General features: G+C 37.0%; 2 protein-coding genes across 2 annotated transcripts; one reads left to right on the top strand and one right to left on the bottom strand.

The window, feature by feature from the left end:
• Positions 1-1,200: 1,200 nt before the first annotated feature.
• On the bottom strand, positions 1,201-10,229 carry LOC106140656 (zinc finger protein 28 homolog). The gene is made up of 11 exons (XM_060952525.1): positions 10,028-10,229; positions 8,966-9,091; positions 8,233-8,643; positions 7,631-7,797; positions 6,140-6,196; positions 5,063-5,272; positions 4,518-4,673; positions 3,902-4,012; positions 2,928-3,039; positions 2,370-2,468; positions 1,201-1,802 (listed from the first exon to the last, which is right to left on the bottom strand). Exons 1-11 carry the CDS (start codon positions 10,136-10,138, stop codon positions 1,653-1,655), a joined length of 1,710 nt encoding a protein of 569 aa, XP_060808508.1. The 5' UTR covers positions 10,139-10,229; the 3' UTR covers positions 1,201-1,652.
• A 469-nt stretch (positions 10,230-10,698) lies between these two features.
• LOC106134374 (zinc finger protein 62 homolog) lies at positions 10,699-21,454 on the top strand. The gene is made up of 11 exons (XM_060952530.1): positions 10,699-10,950; positions 12,423-12,530; positions 12,929-13,115; positions 13,429-13,661; positions 15,539-15,627; positions 16,379-16,501; positions 16,873-16,980; positions 17,684-17,890; positions 19,413-19,524; positions 20,161-20,265; positions 21,298-21,454. Exons 1-11 carry the CDS (start codon positions 10,780-10,782, stop codon positions 21,439-21,441), a joined length of 1,587 nt encoding a protein of 528 aa, XP_060808513.1. The 5' UTR covers positions 10,699-10,779; the 3' UTR covers positions 21,442-21,454.
• The last annotated feature ends 3,939 nt before the right edge of the window (positions 21,455-25,393 follow it).

Here is a 25,393-nt window from a genome sequence, read left to right as displayed (position 1 = left end):
TATTTCCTGTCTTTATCGGTCTGAGATATGATATCACTTGGAATAAGTTTCCAAGTGATTTATATTCCACAATAAAAGTAACCTAACTTTGACTCTGTATAAATGTTCATACAAATATTTAAAAAAAATTGTCTTACGATTACGCCCTCTTTGGCTCAGCGGCAGTACGCTTGTCTGTGACACCGGAGGTCCCGGTTCGAATCCCGGTCAGGGCATGATGAAAAAAGAACTTTTTATGATTGGCCTGGGTCTTGGATGTTTATCTAAATAAGTATTTATTATAAAATATAGTATCGTTGAGTTAGTATCTCGTAACACAAATTTCGAACTTACTTCGAGGCTAACTCAATCAGTGTAATTTGTCCCGAATATATTTATATATGTATTATATATTTATATTACGCCCGTGAGATATTGGGGGCTCCGTTTCTTTTGTATGTTTTTTTTGTCTGTCTCAAAACCCATCAATATAAGTACAGTATTTATTAACTTTGTTCGTAAGAAACAAAAGTTATATTTCCTTATATGATCTTAGGAATCTTCTATAAGCTGGGATGAGCTAGCAACCTGTCACTATCTTAATCTCAATACAGTTTAACGTGGCCTTCCAGTCTTTTCGAGATTGTGGGCTCTGTCTACCCCGAAGGGAAAGATGTGACTTTATGTTTCGTCTTTTAAAATATAAGTATGAGGTATGACATGTAATAAAATGCAAAAACTTATATCAGACTTTTTTTTATTACACTTATCAATTATTTTATTTCCTTACAAAGACACAACACACATTTTAGGACGATCACACAATAAATTAGCGTCATTTTAGGAAAAACCACATCATTAGAATCATTCAAACTCGTTATTTTTTCCTCTGGGAATGAGGCAGGAGTGCCAACTGTACTGCTCCGAACACAACATACATCAGAAGTGTGACGTTCTATTTTATTTTTAATAATTAAAATATACGAATTCTCTCACACTCATCACTCTTCCTTTTTCCTCCAGGGATGCGCTCTTCTCATATATCATCATCATCATATAGAGAGGCAAGAGTGCCAACTGTACTGCCCCGAACACAAAATACAACAGAAGTGGAACGTTCCATTTTATTTTTTATTTTTAGTAATAAAAATTTACAAAACCTCTCATACAAATCACTCCTCCTTCTTCCTCTTGGGGTGAGCTCTTCTCACATGTCTGGAGAGACAGGAGTGCCAACTGTACTGCCCCGTACACAACATATATCAGAAGTAAGACGTACCATTTTGCCATCTAGAGTCTTCTAAGTGTTATTAAAAATTTACAAAACCTCTCACACAAATCACTCCTCCTTCTTCCTCTTGGGATGAGCTCTTCTTACATGTCTGGAGAGACAGGAGTGCCAACTGTACTGCCCCGTACACAACATATATCAGAAGTTAGACGTACCATTTTGCCATCTAGAGTCTTCTAAGTGTTATTAAAAATTTACAAAATCTCTCACACACATCACTCCTCCTTCTTCCTCTTGGGATGAGCTCTTCTCACATGTCTGGAGAGGCAGGAGTGCCAACTGTACTGCCCCGTACACAACATATATCAGAAGTTAGACGTACCATTTTGCCATCTAGAGTCTTCTAAGTGTTATTAAAAATTTACAAAATCTCTCACACACATCACTCCTCCTTCTTCCTCTTGGGATGAGCTCTTCTCACATGTCTGGAGAGGCAGGAGTGCCAGCTGAACCGAGCTGGACATATGCTACAGTGGTAAGGCGAAGTGCCGCTGTGAAGAGCTGTGATATGACAGCGCAGCTTGCTTTTGTTCTGAAACAATGTTTTTAATTATTTTATACTATTTTAAACACACACACACACACATGGTCACGTCCACATCCCTTGCGGGGTAGACAGAGGCAACAGAGGCTGAATGGCCACGCTCAGCTATTTGGCTTAATGATACATACATACATATGGTCACGTCTATATCCCTTGCGGGGTAGACAGAGCCAACAGTCTTGAAAAGACCGAATGGCCACGTTCAGCTATTTGGCTTAACGATAGAATTGAGATTCAACTAGACACAGGTTGCTAGCCCATCGCCTAAAAAAGAATCCTAAGTTTGTAAGCCTATCCCTCAAACGCCTTTTACGACATCCATTAGAAAGAGATGCGAGTGTTCCTATTCTTTTTTGTATCGGTGCCGGGAACCACACGGCACTTAATGATAGTATAACATTGCATGAAGAGAGTTATGAATGTGGATGAAGCAAAGGAAATATGCAGAGATCGTGGCAAGTGGAAAGAGGTAGTCTCTGGCTACCCCTCCGGGAAAGAGGCGTGATTTTATGTATGTATGTATGTATGTATAACATTAAAAAATTAGAAACATACCGGGTAAGATTTCCCGCAGTGGTCGCAAAGGTGGCCCGCGCCATCTTTCCTGTGAACCACCTCTTTATGTAGATATAGTGAGGTGTAGCTCTTGAATACCTGCAAAATTGTTCAATAAGATTTCCACTTCAATATGACCTTCCGATTATAGACATTAGGAGGAAGATGCATACATACATACATATAATCATCACATCACAAATCTCGAACTTACTTCGAGGCTAACCCAATATGTGTAATTTGTCCCGTATATATTTATTTACTAGCTGTGCCCGCGACATTGTTCGCGTGGAATAGTTATTTTCAGCATCATTGAAGCCCTCAAGGATGAATAATTTTCCCCGTTCTTTTTACATTATCCATTATTTCTCCGCTCCTAATAGTTGCAGCGTGATGTTATATAGCCTTAAGTCTTCCTCGATAAATGGTCTATTCAACGCAAAAAGAATTTTTAATTCGAACCAGTGGTTCCTGAGATTAGCGCGTTCAAACAAACAAACAAACTCTTCACCTTTATAATATTAGTATAGATTTTCATTTATTTATATTATTATATACCTTGTGGCAGTCTTTGCAAGTGTGCGTGTAGTTCTTGAGGTGTTCCCAGTCCACGTGGTCTTTGAGCTGAGTCTTGTTTGCGAAACGCTTTCCACAATCGCTGCACATGTGTCTGAAATGTATATTTTTATGTTATGTTTTATCTTTATAAGTGAGCTAGCTATATAATAAGTTTGCATGCTGAAGTTTGAAGAAACGAATTCAAATTCAAATTAAATTTTTTTATTCATTATTATAGGATAATTCATATCGATTAATAATTGTCAAATCTTTTGGTTTCACAACATTGGTTGATGTCAAATAAATTACTTAAAACTATGTTTACTGCCGCTTCCATGGCGTCAGTGCAGATGATGTGATAAAAAACTGCACTGCAGCATTTTCTTCTATGTTGTATAAATGAAAGCTAAATAAAACGAAGTTAGGAAAAAAAAGCATTTAATTTGATTATACAGGGTGTCTTTTTATTAACAGGAAACTTTTTATGGAGCCATCATATCTAGGAGGTAGGTTAATAAGCATGATAACCAATTTAAGAAAAAATTGATTTTTTATTATGATCAATTCTATCATTAAGCCAAACAGCTGAGCGTGGCCTATTGGTCTTATCGATGCTGTTCGCTCTCTCTACCCCGCAAAGGATATAGATGTGATTATATGTATGAATGTATGTCTGATGATGATGAATGAGGGGATCCATTTAAGGCTAACATAAGCAAAAAATTACATTTTTAGAAAATTCCGTCTGTCTACATGTTTATACTTGCATCACGCGCAAACTATTGCTCCAATTTTGATGCAGTTTCTATGACGTTACGGCTTTAATCTAATTCAAAAACTGGTAAATAAAAATGTATCCGCCCACCCCTCTAAGGTTATACAGGGTGTATGTGATTTTTTTTTTGTATTAATGTTTTTAGTGAACGTTTACGGCGAAGTCGAGGGCAACAGCTAGTATAACATACAAAACTTACTTGTAATCGCTCTCGCTGACGTGTTTCTTGCTAATCGCCATATGCTGTTTGTAAGTCGCAATAGACGAGAATGTTCTGTTGCACGGCTCGCAGACCAGATCGCCATTCGCCCTGGAAACAAATTTAATTATTATAATATAAAGGGTGACATTTAAAACAACTGCATTCTTTTAAACATAGACTATACCCATGCTTCTGAGCCGTTTGAGCCTATTTTATTTAAATTAAACGTCATCATTTTCACATTTAAAAAACCCTTAAAAACTACGTCACACGCTTTATTAAAGACCAATACTACAAAAAGAAATTCAAACTAAACATGTAAATAAATGTCTGAAAAATAAATTATTTTTCTAGTATCAAGATCAAGTAAAGAACAGAGTTGTCGAGATCGCTCAGCTGAATGAATTGTGTCGTTGACCTCTGAATCTTACGCGTCGCTTTTCCGCCGGCCGGGGTGATATGACGTATTTAGGATCGTGGATTTTGATACTTTTATTTTTTTTCGTACTTTCTGAAATATGAACCGATATTTTTCTTTTAACGTTTTTAAATATCCTTATGCAGTTGAATTGAAAGTCACCCTGTATATATATATATGTACATATGATCTCACCTGTCCTTGTGGCTATTGATATGCCTGGAAAGGTTCCCGCGCCACTGGAACTTCTTGTCGCAATGCGGACACGCGTATTGCTGTAGAGAGCGACGCACCGACGAGGAGATCAGAGACGGAGTCGCTTCGTCTAACGGCTCGAGTTCTTGTAGTTTCCTGTTTGATAAACATACATACATACATATAATCACGTCTATATCCCTTGCGGGGTAGACAGAGCCAACAGTCTTGAAAAGACTGATAGGCCACGTTCAGCTGTTTGGCTTTATGATGAGATTCAAATAGTGACAGGTTGCTAGCCCATCGTCTAAAAGAGGAATCCCATGTTTATAAGCCTATCCCTTAGTCGCCTTTTACGACATCCATGGGAACGAGATGGAGTGGTTCTATTCTTCTTTTTTTCTTTTTTTTATTGGTGCCGGGAACCACACGGCTCTGTTTGATAAATATTGTTATAATACATATACACATACATACATACATGTAATCACGTCTATATCACTTGCGTATGTATGTATGTAGGTTATATTTATTTATTTACACACCTCAATTTGAGCTTGATCTGATGAGTGGAACTTGTCTTGACATGTTTCTGCAGATTGGCTGACGTTGAGAACGAGAGGCGGCAAGGCTCGCAATAAGGCCTGCGTTTCTGACCCATCTCAATCCTGTGAGTTTCCAAATGCTTCCGTAGAGAAGTCTTCCATTTGAAGATCTTGTGGCACAATTCGCAAGGGAACGCCTCTTGTTTGGAGCTGAAAGAGTTATTGTTAAGGCCCCTGTGGCTCAGCGGTAGTACGCTTGTCTGTGACACCGGAGGTCCCGGGTTCGAATCCCGGTCAGGGCATGATGAGAAAAGAACTTTTTCTGATTGGCCTGGGTCTTGGATGTTTATCTATATAAGTATTTATTATAAAATATAGTATCGTTGAGTTAGTATCTCGTAACACAAGTTTCGAACTTACTTCGAGGCTAACTCAATCAGTGTAATTTGTCCCGTATATATTTATTTTATTTATTGTGGTTATCATATGAAGTGGGTGGAAACTAGGTATACCTTTAATAGATTCTACCTACATCTAATACTGGTCCTTATCACCATGTTCATAAATGCATGTCAATAAAATTTAATTATTTGAAACGTGGCAAATCACTATTGAGGTCAATACCCCCAATTCAAAACATCACACACACTAAGTCACTATCGATGTACACCAAAACACTAACTCCTTACTCGTCATTTTCTCCTGGTACCGTCGGCGACCTAAGTCGTAGGTAGGTAATGAGTAAAATAAATATTTATTTCCACTTTGTGCCGTGTGGTTCACGGCACCGATAAGAAAAAATAGGAACCACTCCATCTTTTTGATCACATGGATGTCGTAAAAGTCGACTAAGGGCGTGTCCCTAGTAAACTTTGGATTCTTTTTTAAGGCGATGTGCTTCAGCAACCTGTCATTATTTTAATATCAATTCTATCATAAAGCCAAACAGCTTAACGTGGCATTTCAGTCTTTTCAAGACTGTTGGCTATGTCTACCTTACAAGGGATACAGACGTGACTATATACATATATGTATGTTTTATATATGTTAACAAATGTAGAATTGAATCAAACTCACCTATCATTCGTATCGCTATTTTTGTCCACTTTCAATATTGTATGTGGAATTTCAGGCCTGAAAAGAAATACGTAGACTATTTTACCAGAAATAAGATTTATCTATCAGATAAAATATATAACTTAATCTAAATACATAAAAGCTGACTGACTGACATCAACGTACGGCCACAAGTGTAAGAGTAGCGGGAGCGATGATTCGGCTCGACCGGTACACTACTGGCTCTGTCCACCCCGCAAAAAATAAAGACGTTATACTATCATAACAGACTTACCAATAGTATTGGCTCTGTCCACCTCGTAAGGGACAAAGACGTTTTACTATCATAACAGACTTACCAACAACGGTACAGTATTAGCTCTGTCCACCTCGTAAGGGACAAAGACGTTTACTATTATATATTTAAATACATTTATATATTATGTACAGTACACATGTTTCGGCAAACAAATCTTATTTTTAACTGACTTTGAAGTCAGTTAAAAGGAAGTTTCTCATATCTTAGATGTTCCTCATATCTAAGAAGTTTCTCACGTCTTATAGGTTTCTCATATCTTAGAAGTTTCTCATATCTTATCTTATCATAACAAACTCACCCACAACAATGCGCATGCTCATAATGCTTGACCACAGCTCGCTCGCTACTAAACTTGCCACTGCACGCGGTACACTATTCAAATAATCTAAATAAATCTTATTTTTAACTCACTTTGAAAGGTTCCTCATATCTTAGAGGTTTCTCATATCTTATATTATCATAACAAACTCACCCACAACAATGCGCGTGCTCATAATGCTTGACCACAGCTCGCTTGCTACTAAACTTGCCACTGCACGCGGTACACTATTCAAATAATCTAAATAAATCTTATTTTTAACTCACTTTGAAAGGTTCCTCATATCTTAGAGGTTTCTCATATCTTATCATAAAAGACTCACCCACAACAATGCGCGTGCTCATAATGCTTGACCACAGCTCGCTTGCTACTAAACTTGTCATTGCACGCGGTACACTATTGGCTCTGTCAACTCCGCAAGGGATAAAGACATATAACAGACTCACCCGCAACGGAATACTGTTGTCTCTGTCCACCCCGCAAGGGACAAAGACGTTATACTATCATAACAGACTTACCAACAACGGTACTGTATGGCTCTGTCCACCCCGCAAGGGACAAATATACTATTACAACAGACTCTTAAATATACTATTAATACAGTGTGTCTCCCGGCACTAATACCAAAAAGAATAGGACCACTCCATCTCTTTCCCATGGATGTCGTAAAAGGCGACTAAGGGATAGGCTTACAAACTTGGGATTCTTTTTTAGGCGATGGGCTAGCAACCTGTCACTATTTGAATCTCAATTCTATTATAAAGCCAAATAGCTGAACGTGGCCATTCAGTCTTTTCAAGACTGTTGGCTCTGTCCCACCCCGCAAGGGATATAGACGTGACCATATGTATGTATGTATGTACAACAGACTCACCCACAACAATGCGCGTGCTCATAATGCTTGACCACAGCTCGCTTGCTACTAAACTTGTCACTGCAAGATGTACACTCGTAACGGCGCGTGTGTTTGTTCGCGTGGTAATTGTACGAGACCTCTGATGAGTAAGTTCGGCTACATATGTTGCATTTGTGTGTGGCGTGCTGGAATTTGTAAAATATAAGTTACGACTTCGTTCGCATGGAAACCCTATCAATTCCGCGGGAACTCCGGGATAAGAAGTAGCCTATATGTTATTTGGGGTCTTCAGTCTCAGTCTACATACCAAATTTTATCGTTATCGGTTCAGTAGCTTTTGCGTGAAAGAGTAAGTAAACTTTTGCATTTATAATATTAGTAGGACTAGCTGTCCCGGCAAACGTTGCTTTGCTATACAAATATTTTTTTAAATAATTTCTAGATGAAAAAAAATTTTGAGGGTGAACAACCCTTATCACACATGTCAAGAGCTAAGAAGTGCAGCGGAAGTGCGCCTTAACTGTGACCCAGTAGGTTCGAATACCGGCTACTACTTAAATACTAGTAATTTTTAGATTTTTAAAATACTAGATTGTTTTAAAAAAAGATATGTTTCTCACCAGTTCGTGTTTTAACTTGACGTGATCACTTAGGTCATCAGCGTTAGGGAACGATACTATACAAGATTCGCATCTAAACATCGCATTCACATAATCATCCTTCATTGCTAGCTGTCGTCTCTCCTCTTCTAACTCCTCCAAATTCAACTCCACTTCTCTATACAACTCTATTTCTCTCTTTTTCTTTTTGTTTTTAGTTTTTTTCTTATTTTTCAACTCTGTCAGCGGCCTGTCGTCATCATAATGGTCAGAATTTATCGACACATTATCCTCTATTTTAACTTTCACTTCGAACTCTTGTTTTATCTCGTGAACTGTTTCTTCCCCTATAGGAGAATCAGGGTGAAAACTTATATTGTGTATATTATGGCTTAATGTTAGTTTTGGCGGTACGGGTTGTATTTCGATGTTCTGAAAAATAAAATACATAAAGTCAAGGTTATATCCCTTGTGGGGTAAACAGAGCAAACAGCTTCGAGGAGACTGGAAGGCCACGTTCAGCTGTATGGCTGTATGATGGAATAGTGACAGGTTGCTAGCCCATCCCCAAAATTCTCATGGTAACGGAAGAACGGAATCTGTCGCGGGCGCTCTATAGAAGTAAAATTTATGAGTGTAAGCTTTATTAAAATTCATTCAACTCTTATGAGAAACAAATACATATACTATTCAGTATTTTTTGCATAAAAGAAAACCAATTATTGTGAAATAAACTAAATAAAATTATAAATACCTTCTGTGAATATTCACACAACACACTAAAAGAATGTGTCACTTGTTGCTTGAATTTCACAAACTTCATGAGCAGCGCATCACACTCGTAACACAGCTGTAACGGCTCACTCGGCTGACTTGGCATCTGAAACAAAAACATATCAGGCTGATTTTTCAAACTACTGGCTGTTCGTACCTTTATCTTGTTAATTGTCTCAAATAATAAGCATGATGACAACATTTTTTGGTTAAGTGTTAATTAAGTTTCACAACTACTAAAACATTGGTCAAATAATGGCATCAATAAACAATAAACTACCCGAGATATACAAGGTAACATAACACATTATTTGGATGAGTCCAAAACGTACAAAATGCTACTCAAGTGTGACGTCATAACTGAGTATATTATTCGTGTATATATATGTTATATGTATGGCAGCTACCTTAATTATTGCGTTAATGGATATGATGACTTAATAAAAGTTATTTCCTATTTTTGTTTATTCACTCCTGTCATAATTATATTAAAATAATTTAGATTTTTTCAAATGGACTTTCCCATCATACTTTGAAAGAATATAAAACATATAGGTCATCAAAATTAAAACTAAAAATTCAAGTAACATATTTAATTATGTGTATTCCATCATGTTATTAACTAATTAATATTGTTTAAAGACCTTGTCATCATCCCTATTTAAACAGATAATTATTTATGTTGTAGATGCATATAATTTTATATGAAAGTTGAAAAAATATCTATATTTGAAAGGACACATTACAGCATAAGAAAGTTATTTACAAAATGAAACGAAAAAAAATACAAGTTATGAGCAACATGCTTTGTCAATTGCTACAAAATGTTCTGCATCATGAATTTGGGTAATAAAGACAGAGCCAACAATCTTGAAAATACTGATAGGCCATGTTCAGCTGTTTGGAGTGGTCCTATTCTTTTTTCTATTGGTGCCGGCAACCACAAAGCACCAATAGAAAAAAGCGAGTAGACAGAGCCAATAATCATAAGACTCGAGGCCAAGTTTAGATAAATAAAACTATACAACAATGTTTACATTACCTTCACTTCGTTGATTATTTCGCCTAAATATTGTGTCTTCCAAAACTCTTCAATGCTTGTCATTTTTCTATCGTTGTTCAGGCAACCACAACAGAAAGATACAAGCGACATATTGTGTAACTTTAACTCACTAACATAATAATAATAAATGTAAATAAAACTTAAATAAATCAAAGCTTCGATACAGAGTTTTTCATTTCACCATGAAGGGAGAAATGTCAAATGCGTTTTAATTTGTTTACAGTGATTTTAGGACACATTTATTCATCAACGTCTTCGTCTGTATTAAACGTTACAATATCTTTGTCGTATTTTATTAATCATTGTTTAAATAGAAAGAAAACACAGATAAATTATAAATAAAACGATTGTATTTCGAAATATATTATTAAGACAACACAATGTCGAAACAATTTGGTTCATTTAAAGATACCCAGACAAAACAAAACGTTTTACATTCCAATAAACGCTATTTACTTTTCATACCGTTTGAAACACTTTTACTTTTTATTGACCTTTCGACCGTATTTATAAATATTCTTTTAAAATGGTCATAATCTTTTTAATAAAAAAAATATATTAAAGTAATATTTCATTTATAAAGTGTACAAATGATAAGAAAACTGCTGCTGACATACCTTTCCATGTTAAATGTATATGAATACATTTAACATGGAAAGGTACGTATTTACTGCTATGGTGCATTGGCTAGTTTATTAGATTATTATTGTTCAAATAACAATTAAAATAAAATGTCTCAGTATCAAACAAAATATAACACTGACGGCGAAAGAGATGAAGATTTGGTTAATAAATTATATTCAAGAAAAGCTTGCATTTCGTGTTTGAATCAGAATGTCTCATTGGTTCATTTGTCGAACTGTGAACATGCAAGATTTCTGGAGTATTTCCTTAAAATTAAGGTAAGCAATAACTGAAATCTCTATTTGATTAATCCGGCACAAATTCCTACATATTATGTTATAATATTTTGTACGTGAATACGCAGAAAAACCATTTATAGTGATGCTACAACACATTGGCATCTGAAACCAAGATGGCTGACTTCATACCAATGTTTGTTTTTCTTTTCAAGTTTTTTTTATCGTAGTTTTATACATCCATAGAATCAAAAATAGTGTAAAATGACTTTAAAATATTGTGGCGACATCTCTACGCCACTCGCCACAACATCAAATCACACAACAACTGTCAATCGTCGCGAAGAAATTGACGCGCTCAACCAATAGCAGCGAAGAATCTAAATCGCGATTTCAGAAATCTCACGGATTGGAGCTATATATACAACCTCCGACACAACATGGTCGGAGCCGCGGTTCCCCAGGCATAACACCTAGCCTGGCGGAAGATCTTCCCTTTGGTGGCGGTCGAGCCGAATCATCGCTCCCGCTACATTGGTGACCCCGACGTGATTGGAAGCAACCTTCTTCAACATCAACTCCAATCCTCAGCATCACTCCTCACTCTGCAAGCAGTCTCACAGCAAGCCAGCAACTGGGTATCGCAGCAGGTCCATCGCAGCCGACTCACCGAGCTTCCTGGTCCTGTCTCCACCCGCACTCACTCTCATCGACTTCAGCGACCGACGCATCTACCGCAGCCCACGCCTGGATCTCTTCGACTGCCGCTCTTCTCTCCAGCGTGGCAGCTCTGCACGATTTCTCCCGGCGCCAACAAGTCGACTTCGCTCTACTGTCTCGACTCACCGCAGACTACGAGCAACGCAACGGCTCACTCCTGACTCACTAGGACTTCGAGCAACTTCCGACTCACTGGAAGACAACTGGCACTTGCAAGCTACTGAAAGCACAGATTGCACAGCAAGATCAAGACTTCAGACCTCCGGTCTTGGGGGGGAGTACTGTGGCGACATCTCTACGCCACTCGCCACAACATCAAATCACACAACAACTGTCAATCGTCGCGAAGAAATTGACGCGCTCAACCAATAGCAGCGAAGAATCTAAATCGCGATTTCAGAAATCTCACGGATTGGAGCTATATATACAACCTCCGACACAACATGGTCGGAGCCGCGGTTCCCCAGGCATAACACCTAGCCTGGCGGAAGATCTTCCCTTTGGTGGCGGTCGAGCCGAATCATCGCTCCCGCTACAATATAGTATACATTTGTGCGTGTGATTTCCAGCACCTTAGAATAAAACAACATTAAGCCAAACTGCTGAACCTGGCCTATCAGTCATTTCTAGACTGTTGACTCTGTCTACCCCGCAAGGGATATAGACGTGATTATATTTATGTTAATTAAACTATGGTTTCCGCACTAGTCAAGCCTGTATCGAGGAAGCCAAAAACGCTATGTGAAGAGTACATTTTTTAAGGATGGGTTTATAAATCTGTTTTTTTCTTTCAGATTGAATTTTCAGAACTAATGGTTTGCAATTACTGCCACTATACGCTCAAGAAGTTTGAATTATTTCGACGACAGACTGAAGAGAATTTCGCTTTCCTCAATAACCAGGTAAATTCAGATGGGTTCATGAATGGCAATAATAGAATTAAGATTTGCCGTGGGTAACGACACGGCTAATCTTTACTTTACTTACACGGCACTATAGAAAAAAAAAACATTGTGTTTCCAACTGCAGTGCTGTGCAGATTAAAGACAAATATAAATCAAAATGGCTAATTTAAACTAGGGATACCTCTTGTAGGCGATTGGATAGCAACCTTTCACTATTTGAATTTAAATTCCATCATTAACTTACTTTGTCTTTTTGTGCATGTTGGCTCTGTCTACCCCGAAGAGAAAAAGATGTCTATATTCATTGCTGGCTAGACAGAGCCAATGGTCTTGAAAAGACTGAAAGCTGTAAGCTTAAAGATGGAATTCATAATAAAATTATGTTTTTTTTTCAGACCAATAACCAACCACAACCAACCAAACTGCTGCAAATTTCTACCATAGACATAACTGACAGTTCAGAGCCAATAAAGGAAGTTCAAGAAGACTTTGTTTACGAAGATTTCGTCACAGAAATAAAAGTAGAACATGACTCCGATGTGGATTTATCGTTATCACAGATCAAGAAGGAGATTTTGGGTATGGAATGAGTACATGTTATTAATATCTACGTCCTTAGTCTGAGCCGACAAAACTTGAAAAGACTGACGGCCATTTTAAGCTGTATGGCTTAATGATGAAAATGAGATTTAAATAGTAGCATTTCAACCTCTTCCTCCTATTCTTGCTACTAAAATGTTTAAAATTGCTACAAAATGATAAAATTGGACTACTTTTTTTTTAATTAAGTAAATAAATGTTATTGTTTTTTTTTTTAATATTTATACAAACGGGAACAAAGTCTTGGGTAAAAGCTAGCATATACACAAATACCTACAGATCACATTATTTAAAACAGCTCGTCCCAAGAATAACAAAAATAATAATAAAAAGAAGAGTAAAATGGAAGAGAAATACAATGGTAAAATTCGCGTCGTCCACCTGAGCGAAGAGGAGATGCTTAGTGAGAGGGAGCGAGACAGGAACAGAGGCTCGTTCCTCAAACTACCGTTCCGTTGTGAAGACTGCATTTGTGGGTTTGACCATGAGATGAATCTTAAGAATCATATTGAGAAGAGACATAATAAGGTATATTTTTTTTACAGAAGTATATGGAAGCGGTAGTAGTTATAATTAGTATTTAATAATGATTAATTTAAGCGATGTGACGTCAATAAGTGATACCTTGTATCCAATTTTGAAAAAAAAATCTATTCTATTCTATAAATACATATAATCACGTCTATATCCCTTGCGGGGTAGACAGAGCCAACAGTATTGAAAAGACTGATAGGCCACATTGCTAGCTATTTAGCGTAATGATAGAATTGAGATTCAAATAGTGACAGGTTGCTAGCCCGTCGCCTGAAAGAAGAATCCCAAGTTGATAAGCCTTACCCTTAGTCGCCTTTTACGACATCCATGAGAACGAGATGGTGTGGTAATATTCTTTTTTTAATTGGCGCCGGGAATCACACGGCTTATTTTTTTTTATTGAATATTACATAGTGATGGCATTTGATGATGAAGACGTTGTTTCATGACTGTCCTGACACAACAGATACATACATACCGTCACGTCTGTTTCCCATTGGGGTAGGCAGAGACTATGGTATTCCACTTGCTACGATCCTCACAGACCTCTCCCGCTTCCTCCACACTCATTTTTTTTTCAAATTCTCTATTGCATCAGTTTAGTCAGTCATTAGGTACCTACTCTTTTCAAGCACATTCTACGATTACGGGTACTCCTAACTCCCTTTTTTAAGACTTTCGAAATTTGACCCTTGAGAGTTCGACAAGGTCGGCCCTATCCCACTTTTACAGTCAGCTCTGCATTATAAATTCCTTTCGTTAGTCTTTCCTCGTCCATTCTCTCGACATGACCAAACCATCTCAACGTACTCTTTTCAACAGATAACCGTTTATTTCACTTGGGAATGTTCGTGGATTGTACTTGTAGGTATGGGCATATAGACGCAGGCGGTTCATTCCACATATATACCTACTTGAACCAAAAATTTGTTATTTTTAAAAATAAATACTTATATTATAGATCTACTATTGCAATACCTACAGCATTGTAGTCTATACTTATATTATAAAGCTGAAGAGTTTGTTTGTTTGTTTGTTTGAACGCGCTAATCTCAGAAACTACTGGTTCGAAGTAAAAAAATATTTTTGCGTCGAATAGACCATTTATCGTGGAAGGCTTTAGGTTATTTAACATCACGCTGCAACTATAAGAAGCAAAGAAATAATGGAAAATGTGAAAAAAACGGGGAAAATTATTCATCCTTGAGGGCTTTCTTCTTCTTCTTTTTCCGATATGTTTAAATTTATAACATATCATTAATCATGTCTACATAAATCCGGGGTAGACAGAGCCAACTGTCATCGAAAGATCGAAAGGCCACGTTCAGCTGTTTGGCTTAATGATAGAATTGTGATTAAAATCAATCCAGGTTAGCAACCTGTCATGCCGCATCGCCTTAAAGAGGAATCCCAAGTATATAAGCCTATCCGTTAGTCGCCTTTTACGATGTCCATGGGAAAAAGATGGAGTTGTCCTATTCTTTTTTCTATTGGTGCCGGGGACCCCAAGCTGCCGTGGTATAACTAAAATGCCGTTATCTGACATCAGGGCGATTTTCTACTTTTTACTAGTAGAATAAGAAAAAAAATTTCTTTCGATCTGTATATACGACTTTTTGGTACCTTTAAAGTCATAAATAGGCGTTCTCATTGATGAATGGCATCGGTTTAAATTTTTACCGCATTTTTTTGACGTTTTACTTAAAACAAGGATTTGGCAGATAACGGCATTTTAGTTATACCAGGGCAGCAAGGCACTGCCTGGAACCACACGACACAAAGCACATGTAAATTAATCAACATAAAAAATAACAAAATTGCATAAGTATAAAAACTTACTTCTTAAAATATTACTTTTTTAATTCTTTCAGAAAAAGAACAGTTTCACCTGCAAAATATGCAAATCCGTTTTGGGATCCGATAACTCATATAAGGAGCACGTCAAAAGACATTACAAAAGGTAAACACTATTTAAAACTGTAAGTTCCTTAGTCCATACCTTCAAACAGTCACGTCTTTATTCCTTACGGGGTGGACAGAGCAAACAGTCTCGCAAAAACTGAAAGGCCACGTTCAGCTTAATGGCTTGTTGATAGAATTAAGATTCGGATAATGACAGGTTGCCAACTAGCCCATATCCTAAAGGAATAACACTAAGTTTATTTATTTTTTTATTCTTTATGGTAACAATTACAATTTGTGAAGTACAATAGGCGGACTTAATGATAATAGCATTATCTAACAGTCTGCCATTGGGTTGAGCGGACTAGGTACCTTTGTGTAAGTGATAATAATTATATACCTATAGTAAACATATTTATTATCTATACTAATATTATAAAGCTGAAGAGTTTGTTTGTTTGATTGAACGCGCTGATCTCACGAACTACTGTTTCCTGTTGAAAAATTATTTTTGTGTTAAATAGACCATTTATCGAGGAAGGAGGACAGATAATCTATAAGGAGCAAAGAAATAATGGAAAATGTGAAAAAAAAACGGGTAAAATTATACATCCTTGAGGGCCAACATAACTAAGTATTCCTTGTAACTGGGTAAAATTCCGTGCAATAAAGATATTACAAACAAACAAACAAACATATTAAATGATGTAATAAGAAAAATAATGAAATTAATAGGTAGCTTATTTTTTTTTTTACTGACGTCATAAGAAAAATAATGAAATTAATAGATAACTTTATTTTTTTTTAAGATACGAATGCTGCGCTTGCGGCAAACGCAACAACAACGTGTACTCCGTGTTGACGCACTACAGCGCGCAACACGGCGCCATTGACGCGGCGTACACGTGCCGCGACTGCGGGTTCACTACCGCGTGAGTTTACACTTTCTTTTTTTTTTTGTCATTGTTCTCTTTGCCTCATATTTTTTTTTTTTTTTATTTAAAAAATGGTCTTTATAAGCAGAGACTACATCTTTCCACTTGCCACGATGTCTGCATACTTCTTTCGCTTCATCCACATTCATAACTCTCTTCATGCAAGATAAGCGGTTTCAAGTACTCTCGACCTGACCCTTTACCAGGACGTCCTTAATTTGATTAAGATATGTTCGTCTAGGTCTTCCCACTCCGACCTTAATAGCAATATGATGAGATGAATTTATGATGATATTGCTCTTGCAGGCACATACATAAAATATTGTTAGATTAAATTAGATAATGTTAAAATTATGAATTCGTTGCAGATCGCACCGCAGCTACCGCTACCACAGAGACAAGCACAAGCCGAAACAGCAATGTACCTTATGCAGCAGCACTTTTTTCAACGGCGCGGGGCTTAGAGTTCACATGTAGTAAGTTTCGACTGTTTACTTTGCACTTAAGGTTAGTTCACATCGAGGCAAAACTGTATCTTTTGGTGTAGCAGTAAGAATTACACTCAGTGTTGAACTTGACTTGGACTTCTATTTAAGTTTAGTTTATAAAAGTTACCTACCTACTTGCATTGTAGTTCCTCATGTTACAAGGAACCTTAATTTGAGCCTAGTTCAATCTGTGTAATTCGTTCCTTAAGTACTTTATGTAAAACTTGTTCCAGCACTACTAAGAGATAGGCTTATAAACTTGAGATTCTTCTTTTAGGCGATGTGCTAGCAACCTGTCACTATTTGAATCTCAATTCCATCATAAAGCCAAACAGCTGAACGTGGTCTATCAGTCTTTTCAAGACTGTTGGCTCTGTCTACCCCGCAAGGGAAATAGACGTGATTATATGTATGTTGCCGTGTAGTTCCCGGCACCAATAGAAAAAAGAATAGGACCACTCCATCTCTTTCCCATGGATGTCGTAAAAGGCGACTAAGGGGTAGGCTTATAAATTTGGGATTCTTCTTTTAGGCGATGGGCTAGCAACCTGTCACTATTTGAATCTCAATTCCATCTTTAAGCCAAACAGCTAAACGTGGCCTGTTAGTCTTACAAGACTGTTGGCTCTGTCTACCCCGCAAGGGATATAGACGTGATTATATGTATGTATGTATATGTATGTTGTTCCAGCACAGTTCACAAGCAATCCAGTCGCGTGTTCTCCTGCACGACGTGCAACAAAGTGTACAACTCGAGCTCCGGACTTTTAGCGCACATCGCGTCCGCACACACCAACAGTAATGCATATTGTGCGCGTTGCAACAAACACTTCAACACTGAAAGCAATCTGACACATCATTTGAATACGCATTCCGCTCACCAAGGAGATGCTAAAAAGTGAGTACCTAACTATTCTGTATATTAGTCAATCGGTGCGTATCTGAAAAAAAAAAAGAATGACTGTGACAGATGTCAGACAATGGTTAGTGAAAAAATGTTGAATAATGGCGGGAACTGATTGCGGGACAATCTCGGGAAAATTAAAATTAAGATAGAATCCCAATGAATATAATGAGTTGTGCGTAGGTATTAATGTAAAACAACAACATAATATAAATAACTTCAGCGATCTGACACATCATCTAGGACCAAGAGTGCTTCTAAACTATAGATGTGCCGTACTAACTGCACGGGTCCTCCTTTCCCAAGGGCGCGCCGTAATATTGAACTTTGTTTCATAAAACACATTCGAGCTTCGGTCACATGATGATCATCACAAACTGATTTATTGTATGTCCGTTACAAACTGTTAGTCTATCTCTCTTGACAATGACATTGACACTCATAGATAATTAATCATATGACACAAAGTTTACTGCTAGCATACAAGATATATTTGAGGCGGAATTTCGCGCGTAGTTATTGTTCGTCCCGAAAAGCGTAGGTACATGAAAATATATTCGTATGATTCTGTTATTTACTAAACGTATCAATTTATTTTTATACTTACCTAGTTACAATAATCAAATCAGACAAACAATCAAATATTTTTCTCAAAAAAAATTTCTTGAAGACCTATGTGGCGAAATCTACATATAGGTACGCCACAAGTCACAAAAATAAAATCACGCGACGCTATCAGTCAAAAACAGCGTAAAACCTAAATCGCGCAAGCAAAGATTTCATGGATTGAAGCTATATAATATATAGCTTCAATCCGTGAAATCTTTTGGATGTTGTGTCCAAGGTTGTATATTATACAACCTCCGACACAACATCGTGTGTCGCGCGGTTCCCCAGGCGTCACACCTAGCCTGGCGGAAGATCTTCCCTTTGGTGGCGGTCGAGCCCGAATCATCGCTACCGCTACAGGTATATAGCCACAAAATAGTATAGGTATAAGAACTATTTCTCAGAGCAATAGGTACCTATATAGTCACAGTATAGTTGATCTATATAATAATATCTTTAATCATTGAAAGTTTATCACATCATAGGTCACAGTATTAATTACCACTTTTGTATGATACACCGACGTAGGTGCTCCCGCTACACACCTATTTCAAAAGAATTAATATAAGTTAGTAAATTTAAAGTGCCGTGTGGTTCCCGGCACTAATACAAAAAAGAATAGGACACCACTCCATGGGAAAGTTTCCCATGGATATCGTAAAAGGCGACTAAGGGATAGGCTTATAAACTTGCGATTCTTTTTTAGGCGATGGGCTAGCAACCTGTCACTGTTTGAATCTCAATTCCATAATAAAGCCAAACAGCTGAACGTGGCCTATCAGTCTTTTCAAGACTGTTGGCTCTGTCTACCCCGCAAGGGATATAGACGTGACCATATGTATGTAGGTATGTAAATGTAAAGTTGTAAGTATTCATAGTTGTGGGAACTCTATAATTTAATTTTAAGGGTAACATGCGACGAGTGCGGCGCGCGATTCCGCACCAAACCAACTTTGCTAGAGCACATAGACTTCGTTCATCTGAAGAAGAATAATTACCAATGCGGAAGATGTTCCAAGGTTTGTTTTAACTTTAAATACCTACTTTTTTTGCCCCGCAAATTATGAAAGTCATTAAATAAGTCATGTTTCTCCTTTCCTTGTGGACTAAACAGAGCCTACAATCTCAAAAAAGTGGACAGCTCATTGATGGAAATGAGATTCAGAGTGACAGGTTAGTTGGTGGCTTAAATTGAGAGGGATTGTGACAAGTTGCCACTCTGAACTGTCACTATCTCTCAATTCTATCACTAAACCAATTATCTATATGTAAACGTGCCTTTATGCATTTGAGTCTCATGAGAATTGAGCCATAAAATTAAGATAAAGGCGTAGGTAATGTGCTTGTGTGAATGGTGATGCCGTGAAAAACCTCTGGCTCCAATTTACATACATAATACATCTTTATCCCTTGCGGGGTAGACAGGGCCAACAATCTTGCAAAAACCTGAAAAAGGCCACGTTCAGCTGTTAAGCTTAATATTAGAATTGGGATCCAAATAGTGACAGGTTGCTCACCTTAAACAAGAATCGCAAGTTTATAAGCGTATCCCTTAGTCGCCTTATACGACATCCATGGGAAAGAAATCGAGTGGTCCTGTTCTTTTCTGTGCCGGAGACCTTACGGTTCCTATCAAATCTGTCCTCGAAATCCAGGTGTTCATGAACAAAGCGGCACTGAAGAAACACACCAACTTCGTTCACGAGAAGATACGACCGCCGCGCAACAAGATATGCGACCATTGCGGCAGGGGGTTCACGGTAAATAGCCTTTTGTATTAAACTAGCCTTTTATATTAAACTATCTGTGCCCGCTACTTCGTCCGCGTGGAATAGTTATTTTGGGCATCATTTAATTAGCCTCTTAAGGAGGAATAATTTGCCCCGATTTTTTCCATTATTTCTTCGCTCTTAATAGTTGTAGCGTGATGTTATATAGCCTAAAGCCTTCCTCGGTAAATGGTCTATTAAACACAAAAATATTTTTTTAATTCGAACCAGTAGTACCTGAGATTAGCGCGTTCAAACAAACACTCTTCAGCTTTATAATATTAGTATAGATTAAAAAAGAACATACTATGTTCATAAAATCTTTCCCAGAAGAGAAAGCAGACTACTTCTCCCATTTGCGATGAAAAAAAGATGCAGTCCTGGCCCTGTGGAAAAAAAGGCTTGAATGTTTGTATCCGAAATAACACGTAACAAACACATAAGTACATATTATCACATCCTTAACCCTTACGAGGTTGATAGAGTGTAAAGTTTCAAAAAGACTGAAAAGCCACGATCAGCTGGGTGGCTTGATGAAGGAATTGAGATTCAGATAGTGACAGGGCGCTAGACCATTGGCAAAAATAGCATTTTAAACTTTCGCGTTGTATTTATACTATTTAAACGCGCACCTTTATTCTGTCACCGAGTGACTCTGTCATTGTAACATGATTAAAACGTCCGAGGTAAAATTAAGCTATGATACGTGTTATTACCTGTAGTATTTATAAATAGGATAGGCTTATTAACATGGGATTCTTCTTTTAGGCGACAGGCTAGCAACCTGTCACTATTTGAATCTCAATTCTATCAAACAGCTGAACGTGGCTTATCAGTCTTTAAGACTGTTGGCAGTACCTAGAGTAGAGTTAGGGTAGACAGTACCCCGCGAGGGATATCGACGTGATTGACGTGACGTATTTATAAATAGTAAATTTAATTTAAAAAATTACATTACTTTTCCCTTGCTTGGTAACGTTGACTTGGTAACAATTATACTAATACCAAGTATTTCCATGGCAGACCCTCTCGATCCTCCGCTCGCACGTGCGCACGCACACGGGCGAGCGGCCGCTGCAGTGCTCTGTGTGCCCCGCCACGTTCGCGCACAGTGCCGCCCTCTACACGCACAACAAGTTGCTACACCAAGCGCATGCAACTCAGTAATGTTACGAATTAATAAACGAAATTTGTTGATGATTGATCGTTTTATTTTTATTGAAAACTGTACTTTTTATTATATGTAAATGCGAGTCTGTTTATCTGTTTGGATGTAGATGTAATGGACGGTAATCTAAAGTAAAGCGTAATAGGTAGATACTACAGAAAAAAAAAAAATTTGTCGGCCTCTGTGGCGCAGCGGTAGTACGCTTGTCTGTGACACCAGAGGTCCCGGGTTCGAATCGAGATCGAGGACCGGGATCGAGAAAAGAACTTTTTCTGATTGCCCTGGGTCTTGGATGTTTATTTATATAAGTATTTATTATAAAATATAGTATCGTTGAGTTAGTATCTCGTAACACAAATTTCGAACTTACATCGAGGCTAACTCAATCAGTGTAATTTGTCCCATATATAAAAAAAAAGATATGTATTTTTGTAGTATATATATAAGAACTATGTACTACAAAAATATATATACATATCAGAATATAGTATACATAGGAACAAATTAAGGTTCAAAAATATCAGTTTCCTTTAGGCTTTAGATATGTTAATAAATATATAGAGATTTGTAATAGGTATTGTAATTAAAAAAACATAATTAAAACACTTATACCTATTTTATTCTTACACAAATCAGGCAGAAAAAATAATAAGTTTTCACCTGGATACAAATTATTCCTAAAGAATTGTTGATTGTAAATTTTATACATATTTCCTATAATATTTTTTGTAGTTTGGTAGAAAGTTTCACGTAAATAAATACAAAGTAGTTTTATTTCAAGGCAATAAAATTATACTAACTTGTGTGTATTGCGTTACACAATTTATAGTATGATTTCGCAAGCGGAAAGACATGTTTCTATGGATATTAGTTCTACAAATCTTTGGTAAATATATTTTAACACTAACCTATGACTATATTGAGTGTCGGTGGCCGAATCGGTAAGGTACCCGGTTTAAATGCGTGTGTCTCAAAAGGGCACAGGTTCAAATCCCAAATCGGCCATGTACACTAGTCTTCCTCCACCTGGCTTTAGTACCGGTTGCATCCCCACCACTCTTAGAGAGGAGCCCGTGGTATGCCTTTGACCAAAGATCCTGGATTGAGTGAATCAGATTTTAACACGAAGCGACTCCTATCTGACCTCCGCACCTTTGCAGGGCAACCTAACCCGTATTGGATCGATCATGGTCACACATCCAGTTGTCTGAATGTGCAGGTTTCCTCACGATGTTTTCCCTCACTGTAAGAGCATGGGTTATTATTCAAACTTATGTATCTACATAACTTCGAAAATAGTGTTTAGTACATAGCCGAACACGTGACTTTCTGCGCATGACACATTTTAAACCGGGCACTTTACCAACTCGACCACTGACGCTGAGATTTAAGAAATAATCATAATAAGTAAGTTTATACTATTCAGAAACATCTGCGGTGGACCCCCGATCTGTACATATAAACGTTGAAACATCGTTTCTGTTTCGTCCAAGCGACTTGTACCGCGAAAACTCAGTACTGAACAATCTTAAATCTGTATTGCTCGGCTTGGACAGACATTTCAGGGCCGTAGCACCAGAGTACAGAGCCAAACGACCTGGAGAACTCACAAAATTCTTGGAGAATGTGGGGAGTGCACTGCTAAATATGAATGACGATTATGTTAGAAACGTAACAGCATCGTTAAAATCTGTAATTAACGATTTTATCAATCGTTCAAAGTTCAAATCATTGTTCAGGGATAAAAAAATTGAAATAGGTTTCCTGAAAAGCCTCCGTGATTGGGATACCATGTCGGTTAACGATATAAAATCAAGAATAAAGTCTGCTATGAACGATCATGATACAATTTTGCGAAAAGTCGTCAGTTTTGCTGATCAGTTTTATAACAGAACCGACAGAAAACCTTTTCAGGCCATAATTACGGATATTACAGGCGGCAATGAAAATCATACAGACATAAAGAAAATAATTAAAGGAGCGCTTAATTTCATTATTTTCAAAAGATTAAAAAGTCTTAGCGATGACGCTAGAAATAAATTAATAACAGAATTAAATGAACTGATTGTTGTAAGTAATATTTTTGGTCATTTTAATACTGAAAGTGAAATTAAAGTTGAAAATGAAGCAAAGTTAAAAAAGGAAATGAAGGTGGGAAACATAAAAACTAAAAAAGATACATTATCTATTGATATTATAAAACCAAACAAAAAAGGTGATCGCGAACTACAGGTAGAAATAAAAGAGAAAAGTACAACATCAGCAAATGATCCTAATAATGAAGACAACAATATGGAAATTCAAAGTACACATACGTTAGAACCAAATATAATAGCTCAAACGGGACCTAAAAAGATAACTAGAAAACTCAAACATAAAAAGAAACAAACAAATAAATATAAGAAACGTAAAGAATCAGATGAAAGTACAGTGACAACAGATAATGGAAAGGAAGTAATATTAAGAAGGTTCGCTTCATTGAAACCTGAACTGAAAAGTGAAGAAGCAATAAAAAGGGAAGGAGAGTTACTGTTGAGACAAATTGAAAATGAGGTTAAAAGACTTAAGTTTGATTAAAATTACTTATTAAGGGCCATTTGTGAATAAAAGCATACTTAATAAACATCATAGAATTTGATGATGACAACCAGACAATATTGATAATAAATAGTGCCTAATCTTCGTAATAATAAAGACCTAGATTCACAACTAATAATAAATAAACCTCTTCTTCCTACAAGCATTGGTTCCGGTTACATCTTGGCGCTTTTTTGTCCATGATCCTGGATAAGGTAAGTCAGGTTTGTACACGAAGCGACTCCCATCTGCCTGCCTGGGCTGGCTCACCGGTTAGCATATAAACTAATGTACATAGCTCAAGAAGAGTCATTAATACCTGTGCCTCTTCCACACGCATTAGTCGGGCACCTTATCAATTACAGGTAATATTATGGACTACTAGCAGCCTTCCTTGTGTTTGTTTTGAAGAAAACTTGGCGTATGAATCAATGTAAACCACCACTTAAGAAACAACTGAATTTTGGTAGGTTTATTTGTTCTTTTTAGAGTACATGGCAAGTATAAATTTTTAGGCAAAAATTGAGGTTAAATAAGTAGGTTATGACTGACACACGCCTCAATTTAGTAAAATTTAACGGGTATTTTAAAGTTCAACTCTAGGCTATTATAGTAGATTAGTTTTAAATATACCGTTCCAAGGTCATAAATTCTAGTAATCCCATCTACATGTGAACTACTATTTTCTGGGTTACGTACATTAGTTCGACTGCTAACTTAATGGTGAAGGAAAATATTGTAAGGAAATATGTGCATTCAAGAAAGTGATCAAGATTCAATTCGGGTTAGTAATTCCATCGCGTTAAAACCACACCAACCTAAGGATTTTCGACCACAAACTACTCTTTTGAAAAGAGGTTGCGACCAAACCTAACCCCATAATAGTAAATAACAAGATTATTTTATCACTACCAGATGTGACTACAAGAATGGACACAATAATGAAGTATGTCGCTCCAAAGAGTAAAAAGTCAAAAAATAAAGGCATTTCGTCAAAAAAATACAGCAGAATAAAAGGCAGAAATGATATTTTGCAAAATATTAATGAAATTTTTGATATATCTAGGAGTAAATCAGCATCTCGATTATTTTTATAAATGGAATTATTGTTTTTTTTTTAAATCTAAATTGTATGTATAAAAGCGATCACTGATCAGGATATCTCAAAATTACTGAGCCAATAAATATTGTACCAGGCAGATTTGAGGTGAAAAACACTCATTTATAAAAAAAAATATGAAATATTGACAGTAATGCATCTGCTATTGGGTGCCGTGGACGCCCCCAAAATATATTTTTAGCACAGATTGCCGTGTGGTTCCTGGCACCAAAAAAAGATAGATAACACTCTTTATTGCACCATAAGAGTAAAAC

This window comes from Amyelois transitella, chromosome 28 (genome assembly GCF_032362555.1).
Source record: "Amyelois transitella isolate CPQ chromosome 28, ilAmyTran1.1, whole genome shotgun sequence".
NCBI classification, from domain to species: Eukaryota; Metazoa; Arthropoda; class Insecta; order Lepidoptera; family Pyralidae; genus Amyelois; species Amyelois transitella.
Note: the sequence above shows the minus strand (reverse complement) of the source record. Positions and strands in the feature narration are given on the sequence as shown.

Bases quoted from the DNA above. Each gene is read 5' to 3' on its own strand.
- LOC106134374 (XM_060952530.1), top strand. From the start codon at position 10,780: ATGTCTCAGTATCAAACAAAATATAACACTGACGGCGAAAGAGATGAA. The intron at 19,525-20,160 runs GTTTGTTTTAAC...CTCGAAATCCAG, and splicing joins AATGCGGAAGATGTTCCAAG to GTGTTCATGAACAAAGCGGC. The intron at 20,266-21,297 runs GTAAATAGCCTT...TTTCCATGGCAG, and splicing joins ATTGCGGCAGGGGGTTCACG to ACCCTCTCGATCCTCCGCTC.
- LOC106140656 (XM_060952525.1), bottom strand. From the start codon at position 10,138: ATGTCGCTTGTATCTTTCTGTTGTGGTTGCCTGAACAACGATAGAAAA. The intron at 7,798-8,232 runs GTGAGAAACATA...TACAAATTCCAG, and splicing joins TCAAGTTAAAACACGAACTG to CACGCCACACACAAATGCAA. The intron at 2,469-2,927 runs GTATATAATAAT...ACAATTTTGCAG, and splicing joins CTTGCAAAGACTGCCACAAG to GTATTCAAGAGCTACACCTC.